Raw genomic sequence first — 17,158 nt, forward strand, 5'->3', positions numbered from 1 at the left:
ATAAGGAACTCAGGCCTGTTCAGAGCTGCTGGGCAGCACTGAGTCTCCTGAAGGCTTTAGAAAACATTGTGTGTCCAGAGGCAGCCTGGCCCACAGCCCCGAGGAGCCTTTTCCTTAGTTGTTTTGTTTTATTCTCTAGAGACGTTTGTATGGAAATGTGACCTTTGGCTCCTCACAGACCCATCTCCCTGGGGTTAATTCCACTCTTGAAGTCATAATCTTTTATTAATGGGATTAATCCACGGAGTCTATTTAGTGAGCAAAGGGATTTATTTGGGGGTTAACTCACAACCATGGGAGATTTATTGTAGGGCCCGGGAAAGTTGAGCTATGTCCCATAAGATCTCAGCATCCAGAACCACGAGGTATGGAAGAGAGAGCCACATACATGCATCCCAGGTCCTAAGGGTGCCCCCCCCAGTGGCTACGCCCCAGGGGTGTGCACCTCAAGGTCACAGGCAGGTGTAACAGCTACCTGCTACCTCACTAGGGGTGGTGCTTCAGGGCCTGGCTCAGCTACCCACTACATCTCCCCCTTTTGTCTAAATAAGAAAGCTCTAACCTAACACAAAATTATATACAATAGGAATGATTATTAAGTATTGTCCAGGAGAAATAACAGGCAGTTACCTAAGCAAAATGGACCTACAACCAACAAGAACAACATCAAACAGGAGACACATACTAAAATCTAGAACATAGGTAAATGGTAAGTTAGAGAGATTATTCCAAAAGCTGTCCTATCTTGAAGAACCTGAATCTAGTACATCATACATTCTAGCTAAGACACAAGAAGATTGTAACTGTAACTATTAGTCCTCGACCCCATCAAAGACCTGAGAAGGAAAATAATAATACCTGAGAAGATGGGAAATGCACGCAAGCAACTTTGCGAAATCTTTCAAGAATAGACAGAGACAGCTGGCAGCCTGGACAGTCACCTAAAGTTTCTCAGCACCGTTGGGGCATCCAATTTGGCTACAGGCCTAGAATATCTGACAGACCATTTTCAGAAGCAGGGATTTTGAAAGACCATCTTACCCTGCCTTGGCAGAGTTTAGTAGTTGCTTTTCCTTGTGTCCTCCTTGTCCAGAAAGGACAGCATTCATACTGTCAGCAGTCGAGGCAAGGGCAGTTCTTTGCCCAGCAGGCCATTATGCCAGGAGGAAGACAAACTTCCAAACAGAGTGTCTTAAAAGCCCAACATTCTCTTCAGATCAGATCAGTGCTGCCAGGAGCAATCATGTCTCATGTCAACAGAATTCTAAGTCATTTAAATGACATATTCTCTAGGTCTGTGAAGTGTTTGAAGATTACTGTCCATCTGACGTATGTATCTGTAAATCTAGACACTCTAACTAACGTAACTATAGAGATGACAAGCATAGGTGACTATAAATCTGTAAGTCTTATCTACCAAAATAACCTAAGGACTAAGGCTTCACATAAACAAGGTAAACAGTCTGTAAGTAAATGTACAGTAAAAGGACAATGACCTCAAAATTGTGACAGTACACAAAATGTCTTAAACAGAGGTAGGAATGTATAGTGCAATATGCAATATGGCAACAATATGTATCAATATACAAAATATCCTAAACAGATGTAGAACATACATACAGTATGGCAAATATAGTTTTACATTTGTATCAATATACAAGATATTTCAAATAGGAGTAGAAATATATACACAACAAATATAGTTTTGTATTTGTATCAATATACAAATTATTTTAAGTAGGACTATAAAAATAGTTTACATTTGTATCAATATACAAGAATCCATAAAAGTGCAACTTATCTAAGGTTGATATTTTACTAGTTTACTAGTAGATACAATAATCTACCTTAATATCCTATACCTATCCATTCTCCTTTTTCTTTTCTTAAGGAAAATACTGAGTCTAATTTTTTGTTCCAACCCCAACCCTACAAGCATCATCCATAACCCTGAGAAACATGAAACCTTTAGGAAAGGGGGAGTTGGGAGCCAGATAATGGGGTTAATCCATGGAGTCTCTTTAATGAGGGCAGGTACCTCGAGGTCACAGGCAGGTGTACCAATTACCTGCTACCTCACTAGGGGCAGTGCTTCAGGGGATGGCTCAAACAGCTCCCGCTACATTTTATGGAAAGCTTTCTGGACATCTTGACTTCAGTACAGTGTTAGATGTCCCAGATGGGGAAGATTGTGTGAGCTTTTGGTGTTCCATGTGAAAAGAAGGCAGCGTCTGTGGTTGGAGGCAAGGACACCGGCGTGCTCCCTTTAAAGAGCCCATTGGAAATGGCGTGTGGTTGTCTAATGCCATTCATGACCACCGGTGTCCAATTTAATTCTCCCAGAAAGAGCAGACACCCCTGAAGGAGGCAAACAAATTGTTTTGTTTTTTTTCCTGAGGCATCGCCATTGTGATGGGCGACTCCAGAGCCAAGCTGTAAATTCCCATGAGCCTCCTGGTTCTATACAGGATGTGCCTCATAGCTGTTTGTGTAAGAAGTTTCATTCTGTACGTGTTGCTGCCTGCCTGATCTGGCTAAGTCCTGTAGTCCCTGTTGGAGGCCAGATTACTCCGGAAAATATGGAAGACGTGTTCCCAGGAGCTCCAGTGGCAATGTTGGTGATGTTGTCATGAATCTCCCATGCAATCTGCCATGGCTTCTTCCTCCGGCCCCTGTCAAGAGCAGAGTCCATGGGAAGGTTGAGCCCAGAAATGGCAGGGAACGTCCCAAAGATGCAGGGCTCTTGCATCCCTCCCTCCCCTCTCCAGACTAGCCAAGGAGAAAGCCACCCCAGTGGGATTGTTGGGAAACAGTCTATGTTCCAGGTTGCTAAACTTGGCTCATGTAAAACAGTAACAAGTTTCTGAATGAGATCCATGGTGTCAACATCTCCTAGACCTAATAGTGAGGACCACCCAGAGTGCACCCTCGGTTCATAGAACAATACAGCCCATTTACTGATGGGCGCCTTTGTGGGTGAAATGCTAGACAGAAGACTTGGATTGCACTTGGCATTGACAGTCTCTCATTTTCTTGTTCTATTAAAGGTGTCCAAACAAATTTGGTGTGTGGGAAAGAGAGAGACATTAGAACTGAGTACTGAAGGAAATCAGCAATAATAAAGCAGTTGAGTTTAGTTAACACCCTCTTTCCTCTGTGTTTCAGGGACACTGATGTTGAATGGCTGGGGGTATGGCAAGGGTGACAGGGGTGACAGGGACTCTGAGGTCAGGGAGAATCTCTGTCCTTCATCTGGAAAGGGTCCAGGCTGAGCAGAGTGGAGCACCGAGCCTCTGTGGCTCCAGCAGCTCTGGTGGTGGTGGTGGTGGTGGTGGTGGTGTGATCCGTCACTCTCAAGGTGACCTGCAGGCAGGACTAGAAAGCGACTATGGAATACATAGGGAAAGGCAGGCTTGTTGGAGTCCAGGAAGCCCATGGGTGCCCAGCTAAGAAGCGCCTGAAGGCAGATCTTCTACTAAGTTGGGGAGGTGAATTCACAGCAAGGAAGAGCTCAGGGTCACATCTCTGGGCAGCCACACCTGCTCATGTGTCACCCTCACCAAGGCCTTCATTAGCTTGTGCCTTATTGGCTACAGCATTTATGACCTGGTACATAATCAGTTGTTCAGTCATTATTGTGTCAGTGTAAGTGAATTTACACAGACACACCATGCTGGAAGTTGTCTCTAGGATTCGTGTGCAGTGGTCCAGGCAGGTGTGATACATGACTTGGGCCCACTCAGAATGTGACGGTCTTGGCCGGCTCCCTGGTTAGAACTGGGTATGATAGCTAATGATCTCTGTGCATTACATCATGTGGAGCCCGTGTTTGCTCTCTCAGCTGCCCCCAGCATTGCCTCTTAGCGGCACTGAGGTCTGGAGAGGGTCTCAATGCTGAGACAACTCCATCCAGGAAGCTAGTCCACATTGAAAATGATTCCCGTTTAACATGCGTCCTGTCTGCCGGGCAACGCCCCAAGGGCTTTTCTACTTTGAACTCCTTTTCTCCTCCAACTTCCCAATAAGATCATTATTAATTTTACCTCATTCTATTCAGTTGTTCATTCATTAGTTCACTCACTCTTTGTTGTTGTTGTTGTTTCTTCAGACAGGATCCCATGTAGCCCAGATTTGTTGGATAGCCAAGGCTGGGCTTGGATGTCTGATCCTCATGCCTCTGCCTCCCAAGTACTGAGAAAACAGGTGTGTGCTTCCATGCCCAGTTGAGTACCATGTTTTAGATGGGGAAATTAAGGCTCAGAAGAGAGACAAGGAGACAAGGCTGGTATCAGAACCTGGGAGCATCACCTTGGTCCTCTTTGTCCCTGCAAATAGGTCCCACTGTGGAGCCAATGGAGAGCGAAAGCCCTGGGTCTTCTTGATGGATACTTGGGTGCCTCTCTGCAATCCAGACCGTGTCTCAGACACATTGGCTGCATCTCTAGAGGAACAGTCCGATGCCGAACCCTTAGTCTTGCCCTCTAGAAGAGAGGACAAGTGGCTAGGAAGGAGCCGTGCCCACCAGTGCACTCCGCTCACCTGCAGGCGTGACTCCCCAGTGAGGTTTTGAAGACTCTGTGCGAGTTTGCCAATTGTGCCTAAGCAGGACATCACAGGTGAAGAAATAGCCTGGAAAGACACAGGATGAACTGGCTTTTCTCAGTAGGTGGAACCTGCAGGCACTTTAGAATTCGGACGTGATAAGGCACATGGGAAAATACTGTGTCACCGACACTGGAGAGGCAGGGCCAGCAGTGTGGTCTGTCTGCCATGCCAGAGAGGAGACCTCATCCCAGGGCTGTGGGCAACTTAACATCATAGTTTCAAAACAAGGTTAGGATCCCCAAACCCTGGTGCACTTAGTAGTGCTATTTTCCCTGTTTGTGACATTGTAATATTGAAGGAAATTTAAAAAGTAAATAAACTCCTTATGTGACTGTATTGACCTCGTTCCAGAAAGAATGATTTTTATTTTTTCCACTCATTTCTTCATTTTTTTTTCACCAGCAATTCCCTTTGGCAAAAGTTATTCTCAGGCGGCAGGATAAGTACTTCTGAGGGGTTTTGTTTTTGTTTTTAATGTTTTTTCAAGTGGCTTTGATTGCATAAGAACATCGTGTAGAATCGTTCCCAGTAGATTCTTTATAGCAGCGATGGTGGCTGAGACTGATTATGTAATTGTTCCCTCAGTCTGTTCTCAGAACCTAACATGTTGCCAGAATATGAAAAGCTAACGATGGTAATGGCATCTGAACATCTGACCAGCTCACAGTTCTGGGCACGGTTGCCCTCACATTGTTTACTGTGGCAGAAGTCAGTAGTCTTGATGTGGCATTGGCCATTTTGCCTGTGCTGGCCACCCAAGATTCAGTGTGGTCTGCTCTGCCTTGTATGCACGGCTCACATCCCAGCCAGCACCTCTCACGTCTGGCTGGTCTCGCACGTGTTAATATTTGGGTGAGGAAAGGCAGCAAACTTCTGCTGCGCTCAGACTTGCATTTTGCAAGAAGAGCAGAATGCCATCTGTTGGAGGAGGTGGCGGGAGTATGCAAATACGCCTGTGAATTCCATGAATGCTTAATTTGCTGTAGAACTTATTTTAAGTTTGTTTTATTTTTTTAATTTGGAGTCTTTGCATTTAGTTAGTTGTTTGTTTTTTTGTGTTTTGTTTTTGCTTTGTAGAATAGTCCTTATCAGTGGCAGAAGATCCTTCTGTAGTGTATTTTCCGTGCTGCCGTATCGAGACAGCACCCAGGCCGGGTATGTATAAGCATGCATGCTTACAGTTCTCTGGGTGAGAAGTTCAGACACCAGTGTGCACAGTGTGACTTGCCTTTCTCTGTTCTGAATTTGCTTAGATTTGATGTTACAAATTCAGTGTCTGATTTTGGGGTGTGTTCTACTTTCTTTTCAGCCAGAAAACTTCCTTGGTGTGTGTGTGTGTGTGTGTGTGTGTGTGTGTGTGTGTGTGTGAACTTCCCTACCATCTGCCTCTTTCTAAATGTGCATTTTATCACCTTGTCCAATACTATCAACCAAGAAAAATATGAGGTCCACCATTGTGCCGCTGGGTCACTCTTGACTGCTGGAAAAAGGTAGGTCGGGTAAGGACCAAATCCTGTGACTGTACTACATCCTGGTTTGGAGACTGATGGGAGAACTGGAGCTGCCAGTGCAGGGCAAACATGTCACAGCAAAGTGGCACCAGGAACAAATGTACATAGTTAGGGGCAGTCAGAGAAATGTTCCCGTCTCTGGATTCATCAGCCCTGCTCCGACTCTGAGCAGACGGTGATAATAGAAGGTCTGGACTTGCAGGATCACCTTCTCCCCCACCACCGTGCAACCTTTTGGTCCCTCCCTGTGTCTAGACTCATCCCCACCGCATTGTGTCCAGCACCTGTCACAGGGTGCTGTTCACCTCTAGCTTCTGTTCACTTGGAGCTGCTCTCTCGGCATTGTGACAACAGACGCCGTAGTCACAGCACCTGAGATAATGTGGTCTGGGTACTATTTCACCGATTACCCACCCTGGCTGTTCCCACAGGCTCCCTGCTGGCCTTGAACTTTCCTCTGCTGTAACAGGTTAAACTCGTCCTGATAAACTCACCTGGTTCTTACATGAACTCCCTGTGAGTTCCACAAGGGCAGCCGCTGGTTAGATATGTGACTTACAGAGTGCACCAAGTGTCACCCTTTTTACTAATGCACCCTTACAACAGCCTTGCAAAGTAGGTGTTCTAGGAAAAAGTGGCAGCAGATCTTACAGCTTGGAGGTCTGAGGCTCAGGCGGGGTAGCCGTGGGCTTGAAGGATGTCCCAGAGAAGCTTTCTTTTTCCTGCCTAACTTGCCATGGCCACAGCTGTGGCTGTATCAGGAAGACAGCCCATTTCCAGGGAGACCGTGGTAAGGCCCAGACTCTGTTCCACAGCCCTGGGGAGGTCGCAGCCTCTTCTGGCCGTGGCCTGGTGGGTCCTACGGAGCTTCCTCATTTCTCTGGACTCCTTTGCTGTCCCCTGATCGATGCATTCTTTCCCCTGCTCCAGCCCATTCATTTATTCATTTCTTTGCATACTGCTTACCACATGACCAGGTACTGGGGATGCAGGAGACAAGGATGGGCATGGTACCCATCCTCCTGAACTTACTCTGAGGGGAAGACACATCCAATTACACACATACACAGTCACTGTTTTAAATAGATGCTGAAGATGTTCCAGCAGGTGACCACTGCCCCTTCCTAACTAAGGACCCATTCTGTTCTGTAAAATAATTTGGCTTCTCCATACATTACATTTCATCTTTGAAATGTTCACATTTGGTTCATTTCCAAAGTGTTAATGTCCATATGCAGGTACCCCTCACTGCTGTACCAAGAACTTAACATTTCACAGCTATGATCTGTGAGAGCAGTGGTCCCAGGCAAGAGTGGGAATGGGAACCATTTGTATGGCCCCCCTCCACCCCTGCAGACATGCCACACAAGTTCCACGTCTGTGGCAGTCTTTCCAGGATATGGAGCATTGACGTTATCTGCTTCCCAGAGGGCACCTGAGGCTCACAGGAGTTTGTGGACACGAGGTTCCCAACATGGCACACGGCATAGAGAGTCAGTGTGAAGAACTTTGAAGATTGTATGTTTTTCAGTTGTGACTTTGAAGGTCTGGGTATTTTTCTCAAAGCCAATAAATGTTTGAATGGAGATTATCCAAACCATCTCACCATGGCTCCATGTGGCCTTCTACATTTTTAGATACCTCGGGGAAATGCAAGCTGGCAGGCAGCTGGTACCTAACAGCATCTGTTCATGCCTGGTGTCCCTGCTGCTGGGAAGGCCTGCCTTTTAGAATCACCTGTGGACTTGACTGTTCTGCATTGTGGCCCTGGATAGAGACATTTGGATATAACTTTTATGTCTTAGACATGAGCAGATTAGAGTCGACCATTTCTCCAAGATTTTTATAGTTGAGGAAACCAAGGGGCCCAGCAATGAATTCTATAACCAAAGCACAGTTTCTTTGTAAGACCTCACAGGGGGAACGAGTCTGTTGTCTGTAACAGAGTCTACCTTCTGCCAAAGCAACGAGGGGACTCTGAGCATGATGCCAAGTACTCCACTTGAGTGGCAGGGTGGTGTTCCGTGCTTTTGACATTTTAATAAACAGACATACTGTTTATAAATAAATGATAGGCCATTTGCCGTAATTATCCACTAATAGCTACAATTCTTTTATTAATGAGAAATAACTTTAAATAAAAAGCTATATTAATAGACATATCTAAGAGAATATACATGTTAGTACAGTATGATGGTATTTATTAGTAAACAGCATAATACATTTCCACTGTGGAAGATGCCTCACACTTATCCAGAAGCTTGTCCTGTGATATAGCCATCTGTCACAGAAGTCCAAGGCTGGAAAGGCTTGCAGAGGTCAGATAATCTGTCCTTCCGGCTTTGATTCCAGGGTGGCCAAGGTTGTGCAGGGCTGGGGTGGGGGTTGTGTATCAACCTAGAGCTCTGAGCTCTGTTCTCTGGTTCCCATGTTTCCTTTGTGCTCCTGTGTGTGGACCAGGCCACGAGGGCATGATTATTCCAGACTGTTGAGTCTGGAATACGGACAACACAGCAGTGGAGGAGATGCGGTGTACGCCTAGCGTCATCACAAGGTCACAAACACAGGAAACTCAGTTGTTCCTCTGCATGTACTTGAACCTCCTTTTTGGGGCAAGCATCTCTCAGATAGGCAGCCTTGTCTTCCTGGGTGTGTTTTCTGGCTTCTTGTTCAGCATGGCAGCTTCCCAATTCCACCTCCCATTCTCTTGGCTCGCCCTGCCTCATCTGCTGTGGCTCTGAGGCTTTGTGCGTGTGTGTGTTTTTCACCTGAAGTGAACACTGATTTTGGCACCTGGTATCAGTTGAGCAATGCTGACAGATCGATCTTAGGAGAGGTTTCACCGTCCATTTCTTATTGTTTTTGCATTCAGTCCTTTGTAGTCCCCAGTGTGCATGAGTCCCCTGATGGAGAACACATTACTGCCCCTGAATTGTCTTCAGAATCCTTGGCTGTGTAAAATCTGTGGCCCCACCCACCTCTAGGTTCTTTCCCACCTCTCCTCCTTCCCTGTGTAGATGTTCAGGCCCCACTACCGCAGAGCAGGATTCAATCCTGTTCTTGGAATCTAGAGAGTACCTCCTGCTTGCCAGGCACTGTTCAAGGCAGCGGGCATAATGAACATGAAGATATCTCTTCTCATCGAGACTAGACACAAACTTACTACCAAACAAAACAGCCAGCTGACAGTTGAGCCCCAAGCAGCTGCCCAATGCTTAGGGCAAGTGGAGCCCAGAAGAAGGAACTGAGAGGATTCAGACAGACAGTGCAAGTGTACTGAGCTAGATGTGTGAGCCCTTAGAGACACAGAAATGTCTGAGACTCCGTGGACTTCCAAAGATGTCTGAGGATAAGTCAGCTTCTGGCATGGTTAACGGCCTGCTACATGGAAAGAATTCAATAGAGCCATGTCCAAGCTGGAATCCTGCTTCCAAGCAAGTATTCCATCCTGGTAAGGGAGAAATCTGAAGTGAGCTTTGCCAGGAGTCCTGGTCATGGGACCGCCCCAGCTCTCACACGACCATCACTCAGCACTCCACCTCCATTCTTTTATGGTTCCTGTTTGGAATGTTTGGCTCACATCTCCCAAGCGGCCATGGGTGCCAGTGGTTGTTCCCAAGTCTTTGTCTACATGGCTGGCGTGGAAGTGGTAAGTCTCATTGAAGAGACTGTGAGTAAGACATGTGGTTCACACTCCCCACCTGTCAACAGTCAGTGGCTTCTAGCGCTCACCTGAAAAATTATTCTGCATGGGTCTTTTTAAACTTTCAGATTTCAGAACATGCACAGATGGGGTGAGTTTGGGCAGTTTTCTGGTCTGGTGATCCCCAAGGATCGAGAACAGTGTGAAGTACTCAGGGTACTTACAAGCGGTCAGGTCTGTGCTAAGCTGATGTTAGGAGTCTCCAGGATGACTTCTAGGCCTTCCAGTGCAAGCAGGTGACCTGGTTATGTGACAGTTGTCCCCAAGTTCAGACTGCCTTCATGTATAGGGAAAGCTGTTTTGAGAGAACGGCATATTATGATTTTCAGAGGGTATAGCTGGAGGTTTGTGTGCTAAAACAGCATCGAGCAGTGGGGGGGGGGGGCGTTTCCTAGTGCCTTCCAGGAGTGTGTGCTCACTCCTTCTTCGGAGGACTGGGTAAGGTAGGTACCTATGTTATCATTTTCATGAGAGGGATGAGACACGGTGGGACTGAGCAACCTCAGCCAAGGAGAGTGAGGACAGAGGGTAGCGGGACTGTGTCCATGGCTATGGGATAGCTCAGCCCACAGCACTTAGCCCCAGCTGGCCTTCCCTTCTCAACCACCCTTTTAGGGTTAGACTTGCTGTCTCCAGACTTTATGGTATTTATGGGAGTCACACCAGGGGTCACTTCCTGGGAACTCTGGTGACCAAGCTGTTGGGTGATGGCTTTCAGAAGGCTATGAGGGATGCTCATTTACCCTATGGCATGAAATTTTCCAGAAGTAACTCCAGGCAGCAGTGAACAAACTCTCCCCCTCCCTATACTGAACCCAGGGCCTAATGCATGATGGGCAAATTCCCTACCACTGAGCCACAACCGCAGCCTTGATTACTTACTTATTTTTATTTTGAGGTAAGGTCTTGCTATGTTGCCCAGGCTGGCCTCAAACTCACGATGCTCCTGAGTAATGGGAATTATGGGTATGTGCCTGCTCTGGATGGAATCTTAAATGAAAAGTAATTTCCCCATTTGAGTATTTTCTGTCTTTAGTCTGAGGGGCCTGTGAAAAGAGGGAAGAGTGACTGTCCCTGGTGCTGTACCACACACTCGAGTCCTAGGCACTCTCCCCACGGGGCCCATGCTGGCCACCTGCCCCTCCTCTAGTACTGGGAAGGGACTTGGACTTTGAAGTATTTGTCCCCAAGTCTAGACCCAGTGTGTGCCACCGTTGCCTCTCTTGGGGTGTGCAGTGTTTCTGTAAGAGAGTTACTCTTCATAGCATAAGGCATGTCATCCCTTCCCCCGTGGGTGACAGGACTTTGAAAACAGAATTTTCTTTCTTTTAAACTTCTTTTTCATCATGTATGGAGGGGTGGGTACATGTGAGTGCCGTGCCTGCAGAGGTCAGAGGCATCAGATGCCCCTGGGGCTGGAGTTACAGGTGATTGTGAGCTGCCTTATGTGGGTGCTGGGACCAAATTCAGGCCCTTTGCAAGAACCGTACATGCTTCTAACCCTTGAGCCGGCTCTCCAGGCTGCTCAAAGCTTTCCTAACTGCTCCCACATGTAGTTTGACTTACACAGTTGCCTGTATGTAACATTTCAGGAAAGATCATCCACTATTATTTTGATAGCTCTTTTTTTCTGGGCTTTTCCGTTAGAAACACAGGTCTTTCCTACAGTAGGGCATCCATGTACCATGTCCTACAGTGTCTCTGCACACAAGAGTGCAGTGCAGGGTCCCAGTGGACACTCGGCGTCCTGAGCTGCAAATTCAGAATCCCTGTCATGGTCAGGGTTGTGGGAGGCTTTCAAGACCTCACAGACTCTCCAGGAAAAAACAAAAGCAGCCTGGGCACCAGAACAGCCCAGTGGGAGGCAATGCAGCCTGGGAGGCAGTGCAGCCAGGGCGGACGTGTGCCTCACCCCCAGGCCTCTCCCACAAAAATACCATTGCAGTTCCCATGGGTCCCCCGGGCTTGCCAGGAATGCCTGTCTTGCCCAGGTGTGACTCATTTCCTCCAATAGGCTTCACATGAGCACTTCTCCCTGAGGGAACCTGGGCCACCTCTGGGGATCTGGGAAATGTAGTTTTCAGTCTTTCTGGAGCCTGTGGTCTTTGCCACAGTGGTCCACTGAAGATTCCACTGGTTCACACTGAACCTGGGGAGGCCAGTGAAGCCCCCAGTCCAACGTCATCCCCAGAAGGAATCCCCAAGGCAACAAGGATCCCTGAGAATTGCCACCCCACAGGTGGGTCCCCCCTCAAGACAACTGCAGATCAGATTCAAGTCACCCAAGGAGGGTCCTCCAGCACAAGGAGCTGTGTCCGTGGGCCCTGAGCTCAGCTGCAGGTGGCAGCGCCTGCCCATCCAGTCAGTCATCCACTGACCCCTGAACTGCCCGCTCAGTTCTTCCCTTAACACTGACCCCTCACCCCAGCTCAAATCTGTGGTTTCTTTGTGTGACTGTTCTGAGAGTCTCTGCTCTTGTCTCCTTGTCTGGGGCCAGGCACGTGATACAACCTCCAAGAACACCCCCTTTCCCCAGCGACCCATTTCCTCCACCTAGGTCCCATCAACCAAACAAGCCACTCAAAATAGCAACCCCACAGCGCATCTCACGAACCTTCTAGGGGGTGAGGAGTTCATACTTAATCATCGTGTTGTTCTTCCTCGCTGAACCCGAGGCCCCTGCCCAGCCTCTACATAGACAAGGGTCCTTTTTAGACCGTCTCTCCACGTGGTATCTCAGACCAGCAAGATGCCTGTGGATTCCTTGTCCGGCTTTCCTTGCTGTGGGGATTTTCATCTGGAACACTGCTCTGTCACTCACTGACCCCAGCCCAGTCTGAAGGAAGTCAGCCTTTCCAAACAGCTTTTGGAGGCCCCTTCCCCACCCCAGTACCTCACTAGGGCTCTGCCAAGACCCTCTCTGGTGCCGATGCTGAGGTCGGTGAACGTGCCCGTAGATGGATTCTATCTTAGTTCTCAGAGTAGCTGCAGCGCTCGGCATGGAACACAGTGAACACACCACTTTCACAGATAACTGGGTGGAGGGGGGCCATGTTTTCCAGGGCTGCATTTCCAGGCTTGGGGTGTTGCTCGTTTCATGGGGGAAGCATAGCACTGGCCTACCAAAGGCAGACAGGCAGTATGTTTTGGTGAGAGCCGGTATTCTGTGGAACCTTCGACCTGGCACTTGGTCCTTGGGGGCATCTCCAGAGAAACAGAAAGCTGGACAGATGGCCTTGAAGGGACTAACAAGGTGAACTGACGTGGGCCATGGTCCCTTGTTTCTCTCCAAGTGGCTTTGTCACAGCGACAAGAACTTTGCTAAGCCTGGAGTGATAGAGGGCCTCAAGCTACATCCATATGCTTCTGGTGAACTCCGTGAGGCCCCCCGCTCTGTGCTCACCAGCCAGATGACCCAGTGTTCATACAGCCAGGGCAGACTGCATTTTGCCTCACTGGTATGGCAAGTATCCATGCTGAGCGTTCAGGCCTGTTGCTAAGGTCACGTGACTTCTGCTGTCTTTGCTTAGGCCCACTCACTGGCTTTTGTCAGAGTTGGTGGCCTGAACGTCTCTAAAACAGATCAAAAGATAAATGGCACCTGTCCCCCCTCCCCCCGCAGGTCAGCACACTTTTCCTTCAGCTGTACCCTGCTTCTGTTTAAGTAACTAACGGGCCTTTTGAGTGGAACTCAGCATAGGTAGAAGAGAGCAGTTTCCCAAGGTCGGTGCTGTGGAGAGGGGGCACTTCGTCTTGGGGTGAGGTGACGTTCCTGCCTGGTCCTCCTTCCCTCATGCATCCCAGTCACACCCGGTAGTCCTCTCTTCTCTCTTTGTAGAGGCCCACACAGCCGTCTCTGAGTGCATGCATTAGGAAGATGCGGGATTACTGACCTGCGTGGATGAAGAGGCCTGTGGGTTGTGCCCATTTCTTTCAAATTACCCAGGTGTGAGGTTGATGTTCCACTGATAGTCACCAAGGGTGGGTTACGCCTCACACAGCAGCAGCCAGGCAGAGCCTAGTGAACAGAGGACTTCTGAGGACATGGAAGCCCTTCCCGGACATAAAGGCGCTCTTCTCGAGTGCCCTTGAGGTCATTTGTAAAGGATGTTTGAAATGGCGGATAACTCCAGCAATACCAGTTCAACAAAGGCAGTGTCTTCAGATCAAACAGGAGCTCGAAGGACTTTAGCGACATCCTGTTAGCTGTCACCTTTCACCTCACGGTTCCCTGCTGTTCTGACAACACAAGTTTACGTGGAGTCCAGTCCTAAAGAGGATGGGGACAAGTCTACTCCTCCCTTAGCCATCTTGGTGATCCGTGCCAATGGCACCTGAAGCCAGGCAAGGGGTGGCCCGGGGAATGGAGCTGGCAGCCGCTGACCCCAGCTGACTCATCTTTATAAGTGCCTGCAGTGTCCACCTCAGGGAGCTCAGAGCCCCTGCCAGGCTGTGGTGACACGGGAGTTCATCAGTGGGAGGTCCCTTCCGTCCAGTCACAGATGAAATCCAGCCTGGCTCTCGGTGAATCACAGGTACTATGGGTTCATCTTCAGGTTTTCCTTTATTCTTTAATTTTTTTCCTCTCGGCACATGCATGTTAAAGCTAGTTTAGAAAATACATAAAAATAAGATTGAAATTTGCAAGCCAGACCTCAGCAAAGCCACTGCTAACATTTTGGTCCATTTTCTTCCAATTTTGTCTTTTCCCTCTAGTGGTTTCCCTAACATAGGACACAACAGAGGTGGTTTTGACTTTTTGTTCAGACTCACCTTTCACAGCGTGCAGGTTGGTGGAGCACAGCAATGGGGGAGGGGATCAGCTGTGGCCCATCTCTGACTTAAGGGCTTATAAACCGGACCGTTCTCAGGAAGAGTCCCCAGTTTAAACTAGCTCCTCATTCCTCATTCTTCAGCGCGTAGTTGCCAAGGCCCTTACTCACATTAGTCATTGCCCACCCCCTTCTAGCATGGACCTGCAGTTAGGCCTGGAGACTCCTGTCACATAAAAAGACTTGCACACAACTTCCTGGACTCTTCCCTGCTTAGTAAACAAGTGTGCCATGTGTGAGAGCCCACAGAGGTTTCCTAGTGAGATCTGAGCTTGCCTTATCCAACAGGGCTGCATGAGGGCATGACTTGACCATGTGCATGGTTACCAGGTGTGTGGAAGGGTCTGCACTTGGCTGTGTGGTATGCATTGTTATAAAAAGCCCTTTTGAAGAGGCAGAAGGGGCCGTTGGATATTGACCGAGGGTCTCCTGAACCTATCCTGTGTTTCTGTCTCCTCTCCGCCATCTTTCTATCTAGTATTTTTTTTTCCTCTCTCCTCCTCATAGGAACCCTGGTGGAAGCTGACCTCCCACAGATGGTTCCCTGAACAAGGACTTGGGTTCAGGGACCCCCACAGCCAGGTGCCTCCACCTGAGACTGCTCTCCTCTCACCCTCTAGCCCCTACCCTGCACCCCTGAGCTTTGGTGCCCCGACCATGGGACCAGGTGTGGAACCTCTAGGTGCGACAGAGGATCTGTGGAGTTATAGAAACAGAAGAAATGGGGAACGGCCCAGGGGAAAGGCTCAGTACAGTGAAGGAAGAGGCAGAGCTGAGAAGAAGGTAGACCAGTGTGAATTTGACCTTCAAAGCTGTTGGTTAAGGGTCAGTCCCAAGCCAGGAAACCAAGAGACTCGGCTTCCTCCAGTGTCTTTCTCCTCTTACACCCACTGGCCTTTTGCTGAGATGAGGCCAGAGCTCTGGCTTGTACTTTGGGGCTGGCTCAGTTACATTAGAGGCTGAAAGGGTGTAGTGTGGCCAGTCCCCATTTATGATACTGCCTCCATTAGAAAGATGCATTCTGGTTCCAGACTGCCAGCTCAGGAAGTTTTGGAGCACAGTCCACTAGTGAGTGAGAGACAGTAGGCAGTGTGTTAAAGGTTATCCCAGCATTGTTTCTGTGCCTAAAGGAGTTGGCGTCTGTGCCCAAGGGCTTGTTTCCTGAAATATGCGACATCCGTGGGCGAGTCTGCCTAGGTGTCCGAGCAAAAAAAAGTGAGAATCACCGGGTGGTTAATGTGCTGTTTGGGGGTCTTGTGAAAACCAAGAAGCTAGAGGCTTCTGGCCAGGACAGCTCCTGTGGTATGGACACGGCCGTTTGTACGACAGTCCTTGGTTGAGCAACAGACACTGGATTCACTATTCACAAACACTCAGGCGTGGACTGCTCAGTGGGGTGCAAGGTGTCTCCGGGGTGTCCTAAGTTGTCAACGGCTTCCACGTGGTGTTTGTGTCCTTAGCTTTCGGCATGAGGCAATCAGATGAGGTCATCTACTTGGTTCATTTCCTGAAAACTGACCATTTTGTGACACAGAACAAAGTCTATTCTTAGAGAGCTTTCAAGCCTGCATGCACCCTGCCTGGTCGGGACCACTCGCCCCAGAAACATCTCTTCTTGTGGAAAATTACACACTCACAAGCTGTTTCTTTCCTCACACCAAGCACATTCCCACACAGCGACTGGTTCTGGATGATCTCATGGGTGAATCATTCCATTCTCTGGCTATGTAAGAGCTGCCTTTAGACAAAGATTTTGGTGTAATCTCCATGAAGACCCCTTCATTGTCTGCCTGTCACCTTTCTGGGGATGACCTACCCATGAAGTGCTGGGTCTGAGGGGCCAAGATTTCTCAGCTAAAAGCTGCCCTTTTTTTTCTGTCCGCTGTGGCCTTGTTTGTTGACTTTGAACTCTGGTGGTTAACTGCCGCCATGTGAGCAGGTGAAACTGCACTTGAAGGGGCTGTGTTAGCTCTGCAACTGTGACAGACACTAGAGACAATGACCTTAAGTTATTAAGTCTCAGTCTGGGGCTGGGACATAGTTTGTGGAGGAAGACCTGAGTTCGATTCCTGGCGCCCCATGAAAAAGCCAGGAGCGGTGGTGTGTGTTGGAGAGGTAGAGACAAGTGGACCCCTAGGCTCTGTAGCCAGTGAGCCTGGGATTCGGCTAGCTCCAGGCCAGTGAGGTACTGCCTCAAAAAGCAAGGTGGACTGCTCCTAGGAACAACACACAAAGCTGTCCTGTGGTTTTCACATACATGCACATGCACCCACACAGACATTTTCAGTCCATGCTTCACTCACTACAGGTGCTGGAACTGAGTCATGGATCTCACGGCAGGGATGCCAATAAAGGAGGGGGGTCTCAATATCCCCTTCTAGGGCCCACCTCCTGACCTGAGGTCTCCCATTGGGCCCTCCTCGGGACTCCACCACCTCTCAGGAGTACACCAGGTGAGGGAGCAAGCTTTTTAGCACATGACCTTCAGGGGGCATTCTAGATCCAAA

General features: G+C 48.6%; 1 protein-coding gene across 2 annotated transcripts in view; it reads left to right on the top strand.

Moving 5' to 3' along the window:
- Positions 1-17,158, top strand: part of Cables1 (Cdk5 and Abl enzyme substrate 1) — a 113,953-nt gene that overhangs the window by 68,575 nt on the left and 28,220 nt on the right. The window contains exon 4 of one of the 2 annotated variants that reach the window (XM_059246075.1): positions 5,683-5,760. The exons of the other annotated variant lie outside the window; for it this stretch is intronic. Coding sequence (XP_059102058.1) covers positions 5,683-5,760 — 78 coding nt within the window. The remainder of the gene's footprint in view (positions 1-5,682; positions 5,761-17,158) is intronic. 2 annotated transcript variants of the gene reach the window in all.

The sequence above is a fragment of the Peromyscus eremicus genome, chromosome 19 (genome assembly GCF_949786415.1).
Source record: "Peromyscus eremicus chromosome 19, PerEre_H2_v1, whole genome shotgun sequence".
Lineage (NCBI taxonomy): Eukaryota > Metazoa > Chordata > Mammalia > Rodentia > Cricetidae > Peromyscus > Peromyscus eremicus.